We start from the raw sequence: 18,264 nt of genomic DNA on the forward strand, positions 1-18,264 counted from the left end.
TCTCATTGATATATATCACGTTAGTGTGATTTCATTGTGTAATAGCAATAATCTTGCAATGACTTGAGATTAGTAGAGGTTACCCTTCATCATCCTTTCATTGACCATACGTGTCAGACACGTATTGCATAAAGTCATACACAATGTCCTAGATGAGAAAATCTTGCAGAACAAAACATTCTTCAAGAATAAAGGTTTTATGACAAGGATCATTGATAATTTTTTGGTAATGTTGCAAGGAATCTTTTGCTAAAACAACTGTTAAGTAACCATTAATTTTATCACGTAGAGAAAATTCAGACAGTATGTGATGCTGGGAATGTAATCTCTCCAATTTTATTCCATGCTTTTTATCATAATGAACTCCAGGCATTATTAATCACATGCATCCTAAGTAGCAAAATATTTGGTATTGTCTGTTCATTATTTGATTCATGGATTGTGCAGCTATCAGTTGCTTATCACTAGCAGTGATTTGTGTAGTTTATACATTTGGAAATAAATATGTTATTGTTTTACTTCAGTTAGGCCATCAACAGATTCCTTAACATTATTTCTAAGTGTATATATTTTTGTATTTAGAAAAGCTTTGATTTTGTTATCTACAGGGCTGGGAGGAGATAACCGATGCCAGTGTGACCTTCTTGCTGAGAACAATACTGGGCAGAGGACCCCGCGATGCTACGTCCACCCCCGAGCTGACTGTGCCCGCCGACACAACGAAGCTGAAAAAGCATTTGGCTCTCCTTTTGGATAAGGTGACCAAAGGCAGAGTTGAACTCAGCCTTGATGCTCCAGCACCCTCACCTACCACAGGTAATCAAAAATTTTTTAATGATATATTTTATATTGAATGCATAAGTTGTGTTGAAGGCATCGGGCATTTCTTGATTTCGACCAGCTGACAGTGTGACGTGTGTACAATATTACAAAACTATAACTGGACTTTGACTGACATACAGTGACACATTGTCTGATGTCTTAACATCCCAGCTGCCGTCCCCGTGGTGCAGTGGTAAAACACTCGCCCGGCCCTTCACGAGTAATTTGGTCTGGGTTCATATCCAGGCCGAGAAGGATGGACTAGACGTCGATCCTTAACTGTAGCCTCTGTTCACCCAGCAGTGAATGGGCACCTGGTTAAATGATTTCACAGATCTTATTCCAGGGAAAATTAGGATTAAGAACCTGCCCAAAATGCTATGCGTACTAGTGGCTTTACAAGAATGTAAGAACTCTATTACATAGCCCAAAAATAGGTTTTGCATGCCTATTATAAAGTTAAGCTTTGTTACTTTTTTTTTTTAGAATAGTTACCTCTCATAATCTGGCAATCCATCTTCAGCCTAAGCCCACCCTGGGCTTCAGAATAACTACCATGCCTGCGCTGGCTTTAGAAATAACTGCTTCTCGAAATAACTGCCTCTCCCACCCTGAGTACAGAAATATCTGCATCTCCCACCCCTAGTATGCTCTACTTTGGAAAATTTAATGTTACTTTTCTGTTCTAGGCTGACAACTTTTGAACTTTTATTAGCACAAATAAACTGACTCCTTTGCAATTTTGATTAACTGTTTTTCAAATTGAGCAAGTTCAACCAATCTGAAGCTTTTCTTATGAAAGCTAATACAGCTGCTGTAAACCAAACATTGTCATACTGTATCCTATACTAGGAAACTGTACCATTTTTTACCCCGGAATGCTGAAAAATCTCCTAATTCATAAAATACTTGCACTAAACACGGGAAGAAATGCAATTTTTCTATTAGTGTTTCTGTGTAAGATATTATGGCGATATCTTGGTCAGTTCTTGTATATGCACAAGATGATGACCAAACCACAACTCGGAAGATGGATAAGCGACGGGATTTCGGTCCGTCCTGGACCATTATCAAGTCGTGTAATGAATTGATAACGGTCCAGGATGGACCAAAAACATCGTCGCTTCTCCGTATTCTAAGTTGTGGTATCGTCATCATTTCTTCAGCCACGTTAACTTAATTATGCTTCAGTGTTGTGATGTTCATTGTTGGCTATTTGTCTACTTTTGCTTTTGTGCTTTAATCTTGATACTTTTAGATTGATTCTGCTTAGATTTTGTTGAATTAATCATTGCAACAAAATATAAATGGCATTACATTCTGACACTCGATAGGTTAAGGTCACAGCTTGTATAGGTAGAAAATTACTATGCTTCATGTCTTCCACGTTTCGGGTGTGTTATATATCGCTTTAAGGACGGTTGTTTATATGTGTGATATACAAAACTTGCCATCAGATACTCGTGAAGAAACATTTTATAAAGATGAAGATGACTTGATAGAGACCCCAGCCTTAACAACAGAGGACTCGACCGATGTTCCTCTCGGATCTCGACTGGGAGAGGATCGAGCTCGATCAGCCAGAGTTAGATCAGCACGTATCATGTCTGCTCGCAAGGGTCCTGGTCGCATGCCCACAGATGGAGGTGAGAATTGTTTTGAAGTGTATTTCTTGACAATAATACTGTAATAATATTTTACTTATAAAAATACAAAAGAACACATTACAATGGTTAATTAGTAGGTGTAGAAATTGTATATTATATAAAACCAAGGGTTTTGGACATAACTCTCAACATAATCATTTTTATTATCTATTTTGCTCTTTCATGAAGTGAGGAGGCATCAGCCCAGAGATCAGAGGGGAAGCAATATACAATAATGATAGGTTATAGATATAATTTATCACTCATTCATTCAATATATAATTTAGACGCTCATTATTAAAAAAAAGGGTACCAGCACTAAAACACTCATCTACTACTTAAGTATATATATAAAAAGTATTCCTGCAGAGGGACAGGATGAAGGAGGAGAGAGCCAGGGCCACAGAGGCAAGGAGGAAGCGCAGGGAGAGAGGAGTAATTAAGACCAAGTATACATTGTATGGGGGTGACACTTAACATTTAAATTATAGCAATTTATATTAGGGGACACTTTTAAAGTCAAGTGGCACTCAAACAAATACAAGAAGGAATTACACAACCATTTTGAATTTAGGGACTCGAACAAACCAGTTGTGTCGGCATCACAGATATTTCAAAGCTGCTTTGGATCAGTCGGAGGAGGTTTGTTCTGGAGTGCATAGTAAGTCACCCACCTCACATTTGTGCAGCTCTCGTTACAGCAACAGTATGAGATTTCTTGGTGCTTCTGTTTTTTTATCTTATCACTTGTCCTCTATTTCTGTACCTGTTGCCCATTTGTTTTTGTGTTGGTTGTTTATGGATAGACTTGTGCCACATACTGTTGCTCCGTATCATTCAGGCTTGGTAGAGCTGCTGCTGTCATCAGCAGCTTAATTTTACAAGTTGTTTGGCATAGTTTCACCTTTGACCTGCTTTTGTTTTACTGCTAAACATTTAATACCTGTACAGTACATAGTGGTCTGTTATTTGACCATGTGGAATCGATTTTATCAGATTGATGTCATGTAGAAATGTGGTTAAACTGTATATCTACTTAAGTAGCAATTTTTTTCAAAAGATATAATATTTATTATGTACTGAAGTATGGTAATAATTGTCTTGCTTTTTAGAGTCAAGTATTGTGGATGACACTCAGACTACAAATACGTCATCCCAAGACGTGCTTTCAGATGACAACGTTGATGCAGATTCTGAAGGCCTGGTGAACACGACGGAATTTGTTCACCAGAGTAGCTTCAGCAGTATTCCTGAAGATCCTGTTGCTGAAGACAGTGACATGCCCAGCAACTCCCACAGCCCAGTTCATGAGGAAACTGATAGAAATGAAACACCATCACCAGAACAGCCTTCAGTAGAGCCTACTGCACTCCTTTCTGAAAATTTAAAAGATGCTAAAGGGCCTTTGAAGGAAAACATTATTGAGAGTCCCTCGGATATTTATACAATAGAAAGTACTGATGATATATGGTAGATGGGCCTCTTGTGAATATGTACAGGCAGGCAGGTATGGTATATCAGCGTATGAATTATAAAATTAGGAGAGAGTGGTTAATCTTCGTCACCTCAAAGGTACCCTCTCATTTCATGTGTAAAAAAGCATTGCTTCTTTGGAGACGCCACAGTTCACCCATCGAAAAGCCACTAATGGAAATGTTAACATTCCAGGTAGTTTTGTGTGTTTCCCGTAGTGTTATATGTTGTCCATACCTTTATAATCACGCTGCAAATCAGGCAGAGTCCATTTCTTTTGCAGGGATGTTGTTTAATGATGATGATTGTGATGGTCATTCAGCAGGAAACAACTGCTTGGATCGTCAGTGTTGAAGTGTTTATGTACTCGTCTAAGTGCTGCGGGGGTTGAGCTTTGGCTCTTTGGTCCCGCCTCTCAACTAGTGAGTGTGTCATTGGCTTGGTGCCTTCTTTGGATAGTTACTTGCATATTGCTTGTTTATCTATCCAACCAGCTGTGATGATTATTATTGTCAATCAGCCAAAGTTACTAATAGATTTATAATCCGGCCGGCTGAGCGGACAGCATGCTGGACACGTGATCCTATGGTCCCGGGTGCCGGCGAGAAACGATGGGCAGAGTTTCTTTCACTCTATGCCCCTGTTACCTAGCAGTAAATAGGTACCTCTGAGTTAGTCAGCTGTCACAGGCTGCTTCCTAGGGGGTGGAGGCCTGGTCCAGGATCGGGCCGCAGGGACACTAAAGCCCCGAAATCAACTCAAGAATCCAGAAGAGGTAAGGTCAGTAAATGAGCCTTCCTTATAGTCTCAGCCCAAAGATGATACAATTGCCATAACTAATAGGTAAAAGGTGAAGAATCCTACCTTACCTTGCGACGATTTCAGATCTCAATGTCCCTGCACTCCAGTCTTTGACCAGGCCTACTACACAAGGCTTTATAAAAGCAAGCCTTTCTCAGAACAAAGATTTACAAGGAATAATTTCTACAGAAATGATCTTTATGAAAACAAGGCTTTGCAAGAGCACCACTACACAAGAATCTTTACTACAGCTCATCCCACGTAAAGAATGGTCTTCAGTAAAAGCTTGTCCTTGTAAGGTATTTTCTTTACAAAATTAAAGTACTGCATTTTAATTGGGTTTGTACAAGTAAAATTTGTGCTGTAATAATTAGTTGTAGCAAAAATATTATATTTTGTATGGTTAATTGCAGTGCTGTACTAAAAATGTCTGATACCAGGCATTCCTCTTGTGTAGTAGAATATTGTAGCTGGGATCTTGGTGGTCTTTTTATCACACATAAGCTGCTATCATAAAGTTATTGGCTCGTACAGCACTTTTGCTCAGTGTGATAGCACGTACAACACAACATGCACACTAACCCTTACTTATTAGGAAGCCATTTCATGTACTGTAATTGATATGAACTTTTGTTTTATTTTAGTGCATAACACTGATATTTGCTTTCCTAACACTTTATTTCATACATGTATACATACACTATATATATAATGTACAGTACTGTATACATGTCCATCCACTTTGAATGTTTGGTACAGTGATGGCTTCACTTCTTAGAGGGCCAGCAACCAATTCTCGGTGGCCCAAATGGTTGGTCACATCCCATTGCTCCTTCCTATCTTTATCCCTTCTAAGTGCTATATTGTAGTCCTATTGGCTTAAGAAATTGAAACTGCCTATTTTACCTTTTGGAGATACTGTATGTTGTGCAATATTTAAGTAATTCTTCACTACTATTTACCATGTTTTCTAGTCAATTCTATACATGTTCTCTAGTCCAATATTATCTAGTCAGTCATGCGCCTCGTTGTACCGGTGTTTTACCACAGTCTTTCAAATCATCATCGTTGCCTCGTCTCCCATGTTCATGGAAGAATGGAAAATAAGTCGCAGTAAGGAAGGTAGTTGAAAGAAATAAACACAAATTTGATAAGGATGAGAACAGACCAAAATGTCATTTCACTCTATTCAACCCAGAACACACACGTGAGGTAATGTAAAGTAGATAAATGCCGACAAGTCTTATTACTTACAAGCAAAATTGTCATTCAAGGTTCATGCTGTCCTTCATATACCGCAAATGCCTCTCAAATATTCTTGCACTAAATTATTTGACGACTTGCTGGCATTTGTATGTTTCTTGCAATAAGAATACAAAATGTTAGCTAGTAGCTTAGATGCCAATTATGAAATCAGTTTATATAAGTATATATACACACACACACACATTTTGTATATTTTACTTGTCTTAATTTTTATTAAGGTATTATGTATTGATACATGTAACATCTTAAAAGTATACAGTAATGCTCAGTATGTTTTACTTTACATTCAAATTGCGTAAATAGGTTAATGTTTAAATTGACTTATCGATGCAGATCCTTATACCTATCAAAACCTGTTTATTTTGATACTGTATTCATAGGTTTTTCCTCTTCTTAAAATAGCCAGTTCATTTATTATCACCTCATAGAATGCCCAAATTAAACAAAAAAAGTCCATGATACCTAGTCATTTGATTATCTTTCTGCTCTCGCTGATAGTGGTATACAGTATAGCCTTCCAGCTAACTGGTAATTATATCGTTTGCCTATGTGCATCGTTTGCGATATTTAGCGCCCTCTGATTATTCCGCACATTGGATGGTGCTACATGGCCTTCCCAGCTTGGTGCCTTCTTTTGACAATTACTTATTGTTAGTCTAGTAATCGGTATATTTGAGGATAAAGGGATTGTAAAGCCCCCATTTTACTGTCGAATATTATTGCATATTCAGGCAAATAAACTTGTTTGGGATATGAAATACTGTTTGTATTCTTTTTTTTTTATGCAAAGATCCCTTTGCAAAGGCATCAAGTGTCTCAATATTTGCCCTCTATTTTCTAGCAAAGATCAGTGGGTAAGATCAAAATTAAATCCCTTAATTAATCTTCCATGTAAATAAGCTAGTATTACTATTTTATTATGGAATTTATGCTATTACTTATTCAGCATAAAATCAACATCGGTCACCTCTGAAAATCCGTTAAAGTTTAAGGGAGTCATTAATAAAAGATTTTTCATATATAAAATATGTATTTAATATAGGGATATTTACATGCTAGTCTTGAAAACAATTAAATTTTTGTTGGCAGCATTTTCATTGCAATAGAACAAAATCCATATTTAGTTATTACAGGAAAATGGTTATACTTTAATGTCCTGACTTTGTACAAATTGATTGTTTTGAAAAAATTATAGCACTACCCTACTAACCAGAATTATTACACAGGACAGAAAACTAATCTATGCTTAAGTATTCAATAACATTTTAAAAATGCAAGACAAACAGATGGTATAATAGAATGAAATTGTAGTAATAGCTAGGGAGCGGAGGAATGGCGAAGCATAAGTTACATTTCCATGCCTGAACTTATGAATCCAAGATATAATTAGGATGCACTAGAAGCTCGGGGTCGTCATCTTCAGTGGCCGCTGCAGAACCCTTCAAGCCGCTACTGGTCAATGGGATGATTACTTGATCCTGTCAAGAAAAGTATATAATGAGTGAAGTGAACCAAAGATACAAGACTTAAAAGCACATCTGGATTCTCTAGAATTTGTTTGTTGGTGGGGAGGAGGAAACTAAGCTCTCTGCTGAAAAGTAGGAGCCAGGCATACATACACAATGAAATCACACTAATATGACGCATCGGTGAAAAAATCAGCAGGAGCCAGGTGTTACAAACATGGGAATGGGTCAACTATTAATTTGCTCATGAACTTGAATTTGCAAATCTACGTTCATAACTCCTAAGCCTTACATTAAACAGCTTCGTGTGGATCTAATGGTCTATTGCTGTTTGAAACCCCTTTACCCTTTGAAATCCAGGCAAGCCCTGGATGTCAAAATATTTCATTGCCCCCTTACCAATATATCAGAGAAATGAGCATCATATTAGATAGAAAAATAAAACTATATACAGTGGTACTAAAATATTGATGGGAAATGTATAAGCCATTAAACACATTTTTTACGGGAGCAAATAACTTTATGGTGTTTTTAGCAATGGCTTAACTTTGGGATATTTTAGAACCCAGGTGTAAAATCATAACTGGTAAACTATACAAAGATGTAGTACAGTCTAATATATATTCAGACAAAACTTAAGAGTCAATTTATCTGGTCGAAATAAATTGCAACTTACATGATACATCAGTCTGTCAAGAACTTTCTCAACAACCATCTTCTTTTCTACCAGCTCTGCCTCGGACTCAATGTCTCCACTGATCTCATTTAAGTACCAGTTTATAATAGCCGATCTCCTCAGCCCGGAAGTTTCAGACTCGTCTTCCTCAAGGCGCTGCTCCTCATTCCGCATGTGCATGATCAGAAGGTTCGACATGCTACGGTAAGCTTCATAGGACAGCTTCAATTTCTTCTTCTTTAAGGCATCAGACGTGGCTCCATCTCCCTCATCATTTGTACCTGTAAAATAAGCACAATTAACTAATTTGTTTTGAATTTAATATACATTTTTTATAAAATACTTACTTACTCACCTTATCCAATTTTACTACAGTAATATTTAAATGAAAACAGGACTAAAAAAAATAGTTGACCTTTTAATGAATACTGGGAGATGTATTTCACGAAATGGCTTACTACAGTAGTTTAGTTAAAGGTGCTTGTGTGTGAAATTCAAATTTTAAAAGTGTTAAGGTGGTGGTAATTTCACAAGATTAATGAAGTGAAAATAAAGTATTTTTTATTTTTTGAGCAATACTGAGCAAGATCCGATGCCAGGACATTACAAAATCATTGTTGCAAGCAATTTGAATTGTGAACTCTTAACACACGAGAAAGGTGCACACGGTGCCAGCAATAATAACCATTTGACACCGAAAGATGTGCAATTGAAATTGATCACAACATACTCGGGGAAGATATCCCCTGTCTGTCAAACAGCACCGAATGGCTTTCTTTTGGAGTATCCTTTGCTGGAATCCATTTCCTCAAGGCTGATGCCTTCCTGCCACATCAAAGTGGAACACAATAATGATAAACAAAACAAAACTAGAAACAGTCACAGGATGCATACGACCTACTTTGTATGCATCATCTACATTTGTAACTTACCATTAATTTGACCATTCGGATCCCTGTTCTCGTCCGTCTCCATGGGCTCCTCCACCTCCTGTTCCTCTTCAACATCTTCTAGATGGACATCTGGTTGTTCAACACGAATGATGGATTTATTAAGCAGCCGGTATGCTTCTTTTACATGTTTCGGTTTTACCTTGAAGAAAAGATTCAACGTGCTATAAAGCTGCAGACTAAGAATACAGTATCTAGAAAATTAATATGGGTTGGTTCATTTAGTTTTAAAAGCAAGTTACATATATTTTTTTTTCCATAATGTACCACATTTACACTACAGTATATAGAAAATTTTGGAATGATACACAGTACAGTACAAATACTTTTGGAATACAGTATACCAAATAAGAGTCCTTACCTCATCTGAACAATGCATTCTAGCCATGCCCTCAGACAATCGAATCATGGACTCGAGCTGACGTACAGTAATGCGCCATGAGGATTTTGCAGCCCCAGAACAGTCACGTTGACGAAGACCGCGGTACTGTTCCACCAAGTACTCGCTAGCTTCCTAGAAGGACAAAGATTTTTTTTTATATTTTTGATTGCAGGCAACCTTTTCTAGCATTCAGTAGAGAGAAAGTAGGTATAGATGCCTCAATTAGTGTGTTAATGATACTGTTTATAGAGTAAGGAAACAGAGCCTAAAAAGAGCCGAATCTCACCTGTAGACACCAATAGATAAATGCTCATGAACAATATTAGCATTACAACTCTAGCAACTTAAATTATCTATTCAAAATGATGAAAAATAAAAGTCTTACCTTATTAAGCTTTGGCTTGAACTGTCTGGCAAACATAATGTAGCGCTGAATTTCCTCCAGAGAATATGTTCTGTCAATGCTCTCTTCATTCCGACAATGTAGATCAACAATTCGCCGGGCAATAGCATAGTCTGTTACCTGTTATAGGGATCTCAAATTAAGATTCAACTCATCATACCACTAACTATGCTCAATTTAATAAAAACAACAAATGTAATTCTAAAATACTCTTAATTTTAATATACAATGACATTTTACATATTTATAAAATGCTAAATCATCACAGTTATAAGGCAAGATTTTAGCTTCAAAACCCAACAACTATAAATATATGGAATCTATTGTTTTATATAAACTAAAATTTGTACTAAAGAAATCTTAAATATAAACTATAAAGATACCATTCATTACATTTTAAAGATCAAGCCAATTTTCTTTGTGAACAAGAACCAACTAAATTATTTAATTGAATTTATCTAAATTTAAAAAGTTGAACACCTTTAACATGGATAGCATGAACAAATGTTTATGCACAATACATACCTCATTACACTCATCTACAAGAATGAAGAAGAGATCGAATCGTGACATAATAGGCGCCGAAAGGGCAATATTCTGCCGGAGTGACTTCGTCCGGTCATAGCGACCACCAATTGGGTTCGCAGCAGCCAAAATTGAAGTACGTGCATTCAATGTAGCTTTCACACCCGCCTGTCAAAATAAAATAAATAAGTACATTAAAAAAACTAAATTGTATCAGACACTAATTGTCAACCCAAGAACCACCAATTAGCATTCTCAAACTACCACTCAACGCGCACAACCACTATACCTGACCAGTCACTCGCACAAAATTAGCCAATCTTAATTTGCAATTAAACAAATGCATAATAACTTACCTTAGTAATTGAGATCGTCTGCTGTTCCATGGCCTCGTGAATGGCAACCTGATCTCTAACATCCATCTTGTCAAACTCATCAATACAACACACACCATTGTCAGCCAACATGAGAGCACCAGCCTCTATGACAAATTCATGGGATTCTTCATCTTTAACAACAGCTGCTGTCAAACCAGCAGCCGAAGATGCCTTACCAGAGGTATAAACTGCTCGTGGACTGAAGTCAGCCACCTAGAGAAGAGTAATATCTATATATGAACTTCAGTACAATATACATGTTTAATATATATGCATTTCATACACATGATAAACAATGTTTTTAAATTTCCTTTATGATGATATGAAGTGCAGTCATTTTAAAGTCAAAACAATAAGGCGCTTCTAAAAATTGTATAAATATTAAAACGGGGAAATAATTTTTTCTATGGCACAACAATACCCTAAGGAAGTGGTTTCCAACTGGCGGGTCCTGTAACTTTAATTCAGAGTACAGTACCAATATCTAAATCACTGAGAATTAGCAAGTTTGAGTATCCTGATTAGGCAATTTTTTCAACTCCGAAAGCATTGCGGGGAAAAGGGTGTTGCGAGTCTATCGAGTCCAGTATTAGAAAATTGAATTACAAGTCCAAAAGGGTTGGAAACCACTGCCCTAAGGCAACTAACTGGAGTTCCAAAAGTTCAAAGGAGTACATTTGTTACAACTGTTTATTCACCTGTTTGAGAAACTGGGATTTGGCTGTAGATGGATCGCCAACCACACACACGTTAATATCACCACGAAGTGTTGTACCTTCCATAGTTGTCTTGGGAACGCCTCCAAACATCATCAACAGGATTCCTGTATTATCAACGTGGGGAATAAGTGCTAGGATAAAATACTCACAGTATGAAAAAAAGTAATACATTACATGCAACATGTTGTAACCCTTTTTGTGTAAAGAAATTTTCAAATAGTTAGATATATATTCACACAAACCAAAAGAATAGGGGTGGTAGGAGAAGAAAATATCAAAGTGTTTAGTGAGGATTCACAAGGTCTTCTCAGAGTACTTTTCTTCTCTGAAGTACCTATTTTCTTCTCTGAAGCTATGGGTCCCTACACTTGCACCAGAGGTGGTACCCCTTCTAGGTTACATGCAATGTATATGCCTCAAGACTAAACTGATGAAAATCTGAAGTATGTAATATTTTTTAAATTTCCATGTAAGCGTATATAGAATAGTTTTATATTGTATATTTGTTTAACAATACATTTTTCATTTTATTAGTCTGGGTCTGAAGTCCAGGACTTCATTCAATAATATATCCTGAAAATATGTTTCAGGCACAAAAAAAAATATTTACGCACCTCTCTTGACTTCATCGTTGCCATGAATAGTTGGGAACAAGGATGATATAAGATTCTGGTAAAGATTCTTGTCTCGAGACATTTCATACACTTTATTCCACTCAAGCTCTGTCATCTGTCTCTTGATTCCTTCAGCAGTCATCTCTTCCCCACGAATCTCCTTTCCACCAAACTGATTCAAGAATTTCCGCATTAGTTTGTTATTATACCTACATTTGACAGCCCATTCTCCAGTGCACAAGAAAAAGTTTACAAAATACACTATACTGTATGCACAATAAAAACACAAGACCGTGATATCTGAAAAATATGGAAACCATGAGATGGGTCGAACCAGTATCCCTGAACTCCTCGAAGCACATTCACTACTGACTGGACCACAATAGGCAAGGTAATTATCACGAGTGTTAAGCCATTAGGACTAGATAGCACTTTAAAGGGATTGGATACAATGAGTTTAGGATTGAAGTGTAAAATGGGAGTTGCCAATTAGCTGTCCAAATGGAAGTGTATAGAAGAATAAGAGGGGCACAGACCCAGCTAAGGAAGTAGAGATTGTGAAGACCAGAAGCGACATACTAGTAAGGTGGGGTACATGATAGGGAGGTTCTGGCGGAGCCTTGCACTTGAAAGGGATGCAAGGATAAGGATTTGGGATATGACTAAGGAAAGGAATGGTGTCCAACTACTTTGGTGGTCAGGGTAGAAGGGGGAGGGGGGGGGGGGTTCAACGTCAACCTGTGAGAAGGCCGTCGCCCTACCATCCAGTCCAAGTTGTTAGTGGCGCATGTGTCTGAGAAGTTCGGGGATACAGGTTCAATCCCACTTTAGATTCAATATTTTTTAATGCTTTTATAGTGCTTTGTATGAGTAAATACCTTTGCAGAATGCCATCCTTCAAAATAGATTTAATTGCACTAAAGTTTTTGCATACATTTTGACAAAACACCCATAATTATTTTCCTAACCAAAATTCACGTGGCACAGTGTACAAGTACCCTTATTATATATTTTGACTCATTAATATTTAGTTCAAAGGCCAAGCACCACTGCTATAAATGGAAGGGATGGTTGTAACTACAATATAGACTGTGTTTAACCGCTACGAGGCCACCGTAGTTTAACCGTAGCCACCAGGCTACGAGTGGCCTCGTAGCCTGGTGGATAGCGCGCAGGACTCTTAATTCTGTGGCGCGGGTTCGATTCCCACACGAGGCAGAAACAAATGGGCAAAGTTTCTTTCACCCTGAATGCCCCTGTTACCTAGCAGTAAATAGGTACCTGGAAGTTAGTCAGCTGTCACGGGCTGCTTCCTGGGGGTGGAGGCCTGGTCGAGGACCGGGCCGCGGGGACACTAAAGCCCCGAAATCATCTCAAGATGACCTCAAGATAACCATTTATAGTTAAAACAGTGCAATGAGGAGATACCACAATAGTATGGAAAAAGTACTGTACAGGGAACTTTTAACAGGTCAATGTAAATGGGAATTTTTAACAGGTCAATGTAAATGAAAACTGAAGAGGACTAACTAACCTTCGGGTTGGTGGGCGTGATAGAACAAGCCAAGAATGCCATTCTGTAGTTGAGATCTCGCACACCAAGTGCCTTGAGGCCCGTTACTCCTTCGCTGTCTTCACCTAAGGATCGAGTGACAAACTCCTGTTACCATACAAGAAATGACAACGGCACACTTGTGATCACATATAACCAAGTGAGAAACCAAAGTGATCAGAAGGCAATATTGCACAACACTTTAATGGAAATAGAAAGCATTTCAGGTATGCAAATTATTCAATTAGTTAAAAGGTACATATATTTTATTTTGGGAATATCCGATTCTTGGATCATCACCACTTCTAAATGAAGTCACATTTTACCAAGGTACAGTATAGCAATTCAGTCACTCTACACACTAAAAACTACTTTCATATCCTTGCAAAACAAATTGGTAACTTTACATTCCTAAATTCCATCATTTAGAGATTCTTGCAAACCATCAAAATAATTATCACATTGAAAATAATCTACAGTTACCCACTACACACCCTTATGCCTGGCAGAACTCTCGGCCCGAGCACCAGGTAGGTTTAAGGCCGACACGTCGGGCACTACAATCAAAGTTCCTGTGAAGTCGCAGCGGTCACCTGCCTGCGCCCTCTCCACAGCCTCGGCACGAACTACTATTTCAACACTGGAAAAAATAGTGTATAAATAACCCAACCCACACAGACCAGAACAGACAAAAACCTAACTTTCATTCCATGTTTCATAGTTAATTGTTCTCGGCCACATTGTAAACATTTTCTGCAGTACAGTACAGATGAGCAAATTGGCAAGGTACAGTAATTGAACAACTGATAAGAGACTGACATTAATTTTTGCCTAATGCTTGACAATAAGTCAAGCAATTAACAATGTATACATTGATTAAAAAATGCCAGTAACTACCTCACATTACCTGCGTGGGATGCACCCCCTTGGCAGTTCAGCTTGGACTTCCTGTATGCGAACCTTCTGGAAATCCACAAACCGACTTTTGTTTGTGTCGAGCACAAAGCGTGCACGGTTACTACAGACAGGATTTCGGCAGATTGTTGGCTGGGTATACTGAAATATGAAAGAGGCTATTACAGTACTGTATTTAAAATACTGGCTGACAGTTTTTAATTTATCATACCAAAATCTGCATAGAAAACACTTATACCCCACATATATCTAGGTATATTTCGAGCTCGCCTGGACCACGTACCATGTCTCTTAGCGCAAAGATGTACGGTAACAAACATTTAGAAGAAATTCTTTACACGGTTAAGTTTTATGTTCACAAATGAAAAGTAATGCCCTACTGCTAGATTTTGCAATACAATTACAGGTATTCTTATCCCTTACCTTAAACTGTTGCTCCACATCCTTAATAACACTCTGACAATCGAGACAGATGAAGGTTCCAGCAACTAGTTCCGGATGGACGGGATGGGTACGGACAACCTGCACATAAACATATTTAAACTGAATTATAACGGAAATGTAAATCTAGTAGAGATAATGAGTTGAAGGATTTTTCTCAAGCATATATATATAAATTTTGTTAAAATCTTAGGATTACCCGTTTTCTTTTTATACTACTGCATACAGAATACAGTACTATACAGCACAATATTATCTGTCACTGTCAGAGAAAAATTAACTACAATATTTGTCATAAACTTAATGTTCCCAAATGGTAATATTCTTATACTTACACTTCGTGTAAAGTTGGTGGCGAAAGTTATTATATCGATAAAAAATTTAAAAAATATTAATGATATTTCTATGTCTTTAGATAACATTCTCCGGGGAAATATTTACTTTTTTATGTTGGAAAAATCTGAAAAGCAGGTGTCGGCTAAAGGGAAAGGAATACAAAATCCATCTTTTTTACCTAAATAAACTAATTATGGCATTTTATTCCCCTCATAATTTGCCCATTTAAAAGTTGTCATCATCTAAATTTTATACATGTCTAAAATCAAAGATAATATAAGGTGTTTTATGCCTGATCACATCATACTGACAATCCCAGTAATATTTTCTTACCTGTCCAGATATGCGAACTAAAGTACCAATTTTGTGTGTGGTCAGTTCACGAATTTTATGTCTTGTGGGAACATCAATTAAGCTCACATAGTATTCTTTTTCAACGGTAACTTCTGCATGATCTCTCACAAAGTTGCGTACAGACCGACACAGGAATGGATATACCCTGATGGTAAAATGCATATAGTAAAATAATAATTAAAAAGAAAATGGCAAAAAGATTGGTTAACTAAGAGTCCAAAATGAGAAATTAAAAAATAAAATAATATAGTAATGTAAAAGCAAGGACAGAACAAAATACTGAAAACAAATCTGCTCAAATTCATATCTTACTTTATTGCAAAATTATCATGTCAACCGTTTTAAAGAAAGCTCTTTAAACCATTAGTAAAAATCTTCTGCAAAGCTACAGATAATTATTCAATTAATTTCTGGTACAGTACAAGTCACCAGTGCCAACATGCATTAACCAAACAATATTGGAAATCATGATTAACTGCATATAAAGTCCATACAGTATTAGTAAATAAAAACAATTCTAAAAACTAAACTTAAAAGCCATTTACAAGTGACAAAAAATAATTTTGATCATCCTGGGACTACCTGTAGTATTCTTCAACAACAGTTGTAGCCAAGTTTTGGTTGTACTTGTCAATGTCAACAAACGACACTTCCAGGGTATTACGCTCCGGCTTCACCAAATCTCGGGCATCCTCCAGATACTTCACTTCGCCTCCCTCCTGAAATCTGAATCAAATGTCATCAGCCTAAAACTAATGCAACGATGTTTAATATACAGACACGTGTAGTTAAAAACTAGTCTTAATTTCTAGTTAAGAAACTTACTGTTAAGGCTCTTACAGATACATTCAGAGTCTGCTAAAGCTCTTACAAACATACTACAATTATAAAGGTAAGTCACTAGCCAGCCAAACTATTTAGTTACCTTAACGAGAGGGTTGGTTAATTGGCACAACTAGACAACCTTTCAGTGTTCAAGAGAACTTGATAAACACCTCCAGAGGATAGCTTTAGCTGTGATTCGTATGTCAGACTGCAAGAATTGGCATACCATCACCAGTGGTTTGACAAGGACAGAAAGCTAGCAGCTTGTGAAAGGTCCCTACAATTTTTCCGGATTATTTTATCGAGCTGAATTTGTAATAGTACAGCAGTGCCTTAGCATTTACGACTTTGGCAGGCAAGCAGTTCCGTGGGTTTATATCCCTGTCGGTGAAAAAATCATCTCGTTTTGTCCTAAACAGGCTTGTTAAGCTTGAAACAGGTGCTCCTTGTTTGTGTTATACCCAAGTACTCTGTCAGCAGTCTCAACCCCCACTCCAGCTGGGAGAAGGCAGAGGGCTACATCATCTGCCAGTTGATAATTTGGCAGTAAAATTTGCTGCCAAATTTGTATCTTGCAAATTGTTGAAAACCAACAAATCTTTGAGAAGGCAACCCTTTCTGTCAAGTACATTTATTGATAAAGGTACAATAGATTCTGGAAAAATGTTGATGTGGCTAGTGGCTAACGAGCGTACAGGCCTTTAACAAGCTGCCTGTCCTCATTATGGCCACTAAAGACTGTAGCCCTTACTTTTATTACCTTGCATTGACTCCAAGGTTCAATATCCTCAAGGCCCGGTCTCTGACCAGGCTTCCTGGTTGGGGGTCTGGTCAACCAGGCTGTTAGATGTTACTGCTCGCAGCCTGACATAAGATTCATGTCAGGCTGTTGTTTAAGGTTGATCGGCCTGTTGATCAACTAGGCTGATCAACAGCCTAGTTGATCAGGTCTCCTTTGGGAGGTGTTTAACAAGGAGCATTCAGGTGAAAATTGGGTTCAATTTTAGTTTAGCTTAAAATAGTCAACTTCAGAGTCAAGATACAGGAAAGTCTCAAATAATAATGATGTCTCAACATAACAGTCGTGCTTCTTGCAGGTTGATAAGCTTAGTTCATTTATTATGCACCCCATACCCTTCCTGTGTGTGGTAGTGGAGTTACAGGCACATAATGGGCTCAAGGACTGAACCCCAACATTCATGTAGTTAAGGAACTTACAAAATTCAATGCACATAACATTGTATCTACACAAGTCAGTCTCTAGAATGAGTTTCTGGCCATCAGTTAAGAAACAGATAGGGGAACACCAAGACGTTACTACGTAAGTTCAGTAGAACTTCGGTTTCAACTCTTTTTTTTTTTACCCTGTCGTAGCTCAGTCGATTAAGGCAGTGTCTGGGATGTTCCCGAACGCAGGTTCGAATCCTCGTCACGGCCCTTGTGGATTTGTTCACCCCAAGACGATCTACGAGAATAAGGAGCCACAAGGGACTCAACAAAGCACAAGTGAGGGGGGACCTACTCCTCTAAGAAGTCTTGGAAGAGCTTCTGACAGCGATCTCCCACTTCATCCTTCACGTGGCTCTGGCCCGTCTGTGTCTCAGCGACATCCATGGTGCTCTCTCAGCCCCGGGTGTGTTGTGGTGTATAATAGTGGCTGTACCTCACCAGCTCCTCCACTACACCTCCTTCTCTCACAACAACACTACTTTTGGCGCCAA

General features: G+C 37.8%; 2 protein-coding genes across 10 annotated transcripts in view; one reads left to right on the plus strand and one right to left on the minus strand.

The window, feature by feature from the left end:
- BBS9 (Bardet-Biedl syndrome 9) overlaps positions 1–6,773 on the plus strand; it is a 29,603-nt gene extending 22,830 nt beyond the window's left edge. For 5 of the 9 annotated variants that reach the window (XM_045768572.2, XM_045768575.2, XM_045768573.2 and 2 more), the window contains 3 exons: positions 609–816; positions 2,280–2,468; positions 3,581–6,773. In XM_045768572.2, the coding sequence (XP_045624528.1) occupies positions 609–816; positions 2,280–2,468; positions 3,581–3,942 (759 nt within the window). In that variant the 3' untranslated portion in view covers positions 3,943–6,773. The remainder of the gene's footprint in view (positions 1–608; positions 817–2,279; positions 2,469–3,580) is intronic. The other 4 variants (XM_045768577.2, XM_045768579.2, XM_045768576.2 and 1 more) reach the window with 4 other exon arrangements.
- A 245-nt stretch (positions 6,774–7,018) lies between these two features.
- Positions 7,019–18,264, minus strand: Mcm6 (minichromosome maintenance 6). Its single transcript, XM_045768590.2, has 16 exons — positions 18,066–18,264; positions 16,301–16,444; positions 15,698–15,863; positions 15,011–15,109; positions 14,580–14,728; positions 14,167–14,312; positions 13,655–13,758; positions 12,121–12,292; positions 11,486–11,610; positions 10,767–11,000; positions 10,411–10,578; positions 9,868–10,005; positions 9,462–9,614; positions 9,083–9,242; positions 8,151–8,431; positions 7,019–7,486 (listed from the first exon to the last, which is right to left on the minus strand). The coding sequence occupies exons 1-16, from the start codon at positions 18,155–18,157 to the stop codon at positions 7,376–7,378; spliced, it is 2,442 nt and encodes an 813-aa protein (XP_045624546.1). The 5' UTR covers positions 18,158–18,264; the 3' UTR covers positions 7,019–7,375.

Source organism: Procambarus clarkii, chromosome 61, assembly GCF_040958095.1.
Source record: "Procambarus clarkii isolate CNS0578487 chromosome 61, FALCON_Pclarkii_2.0, whole genome shotgun sequence".
NCBI lineage: Eukaryota > Metazoa > Arthropoda > Malacostraca > Decapoda > Cambaridae > Procambarus > Procambarus clarkii.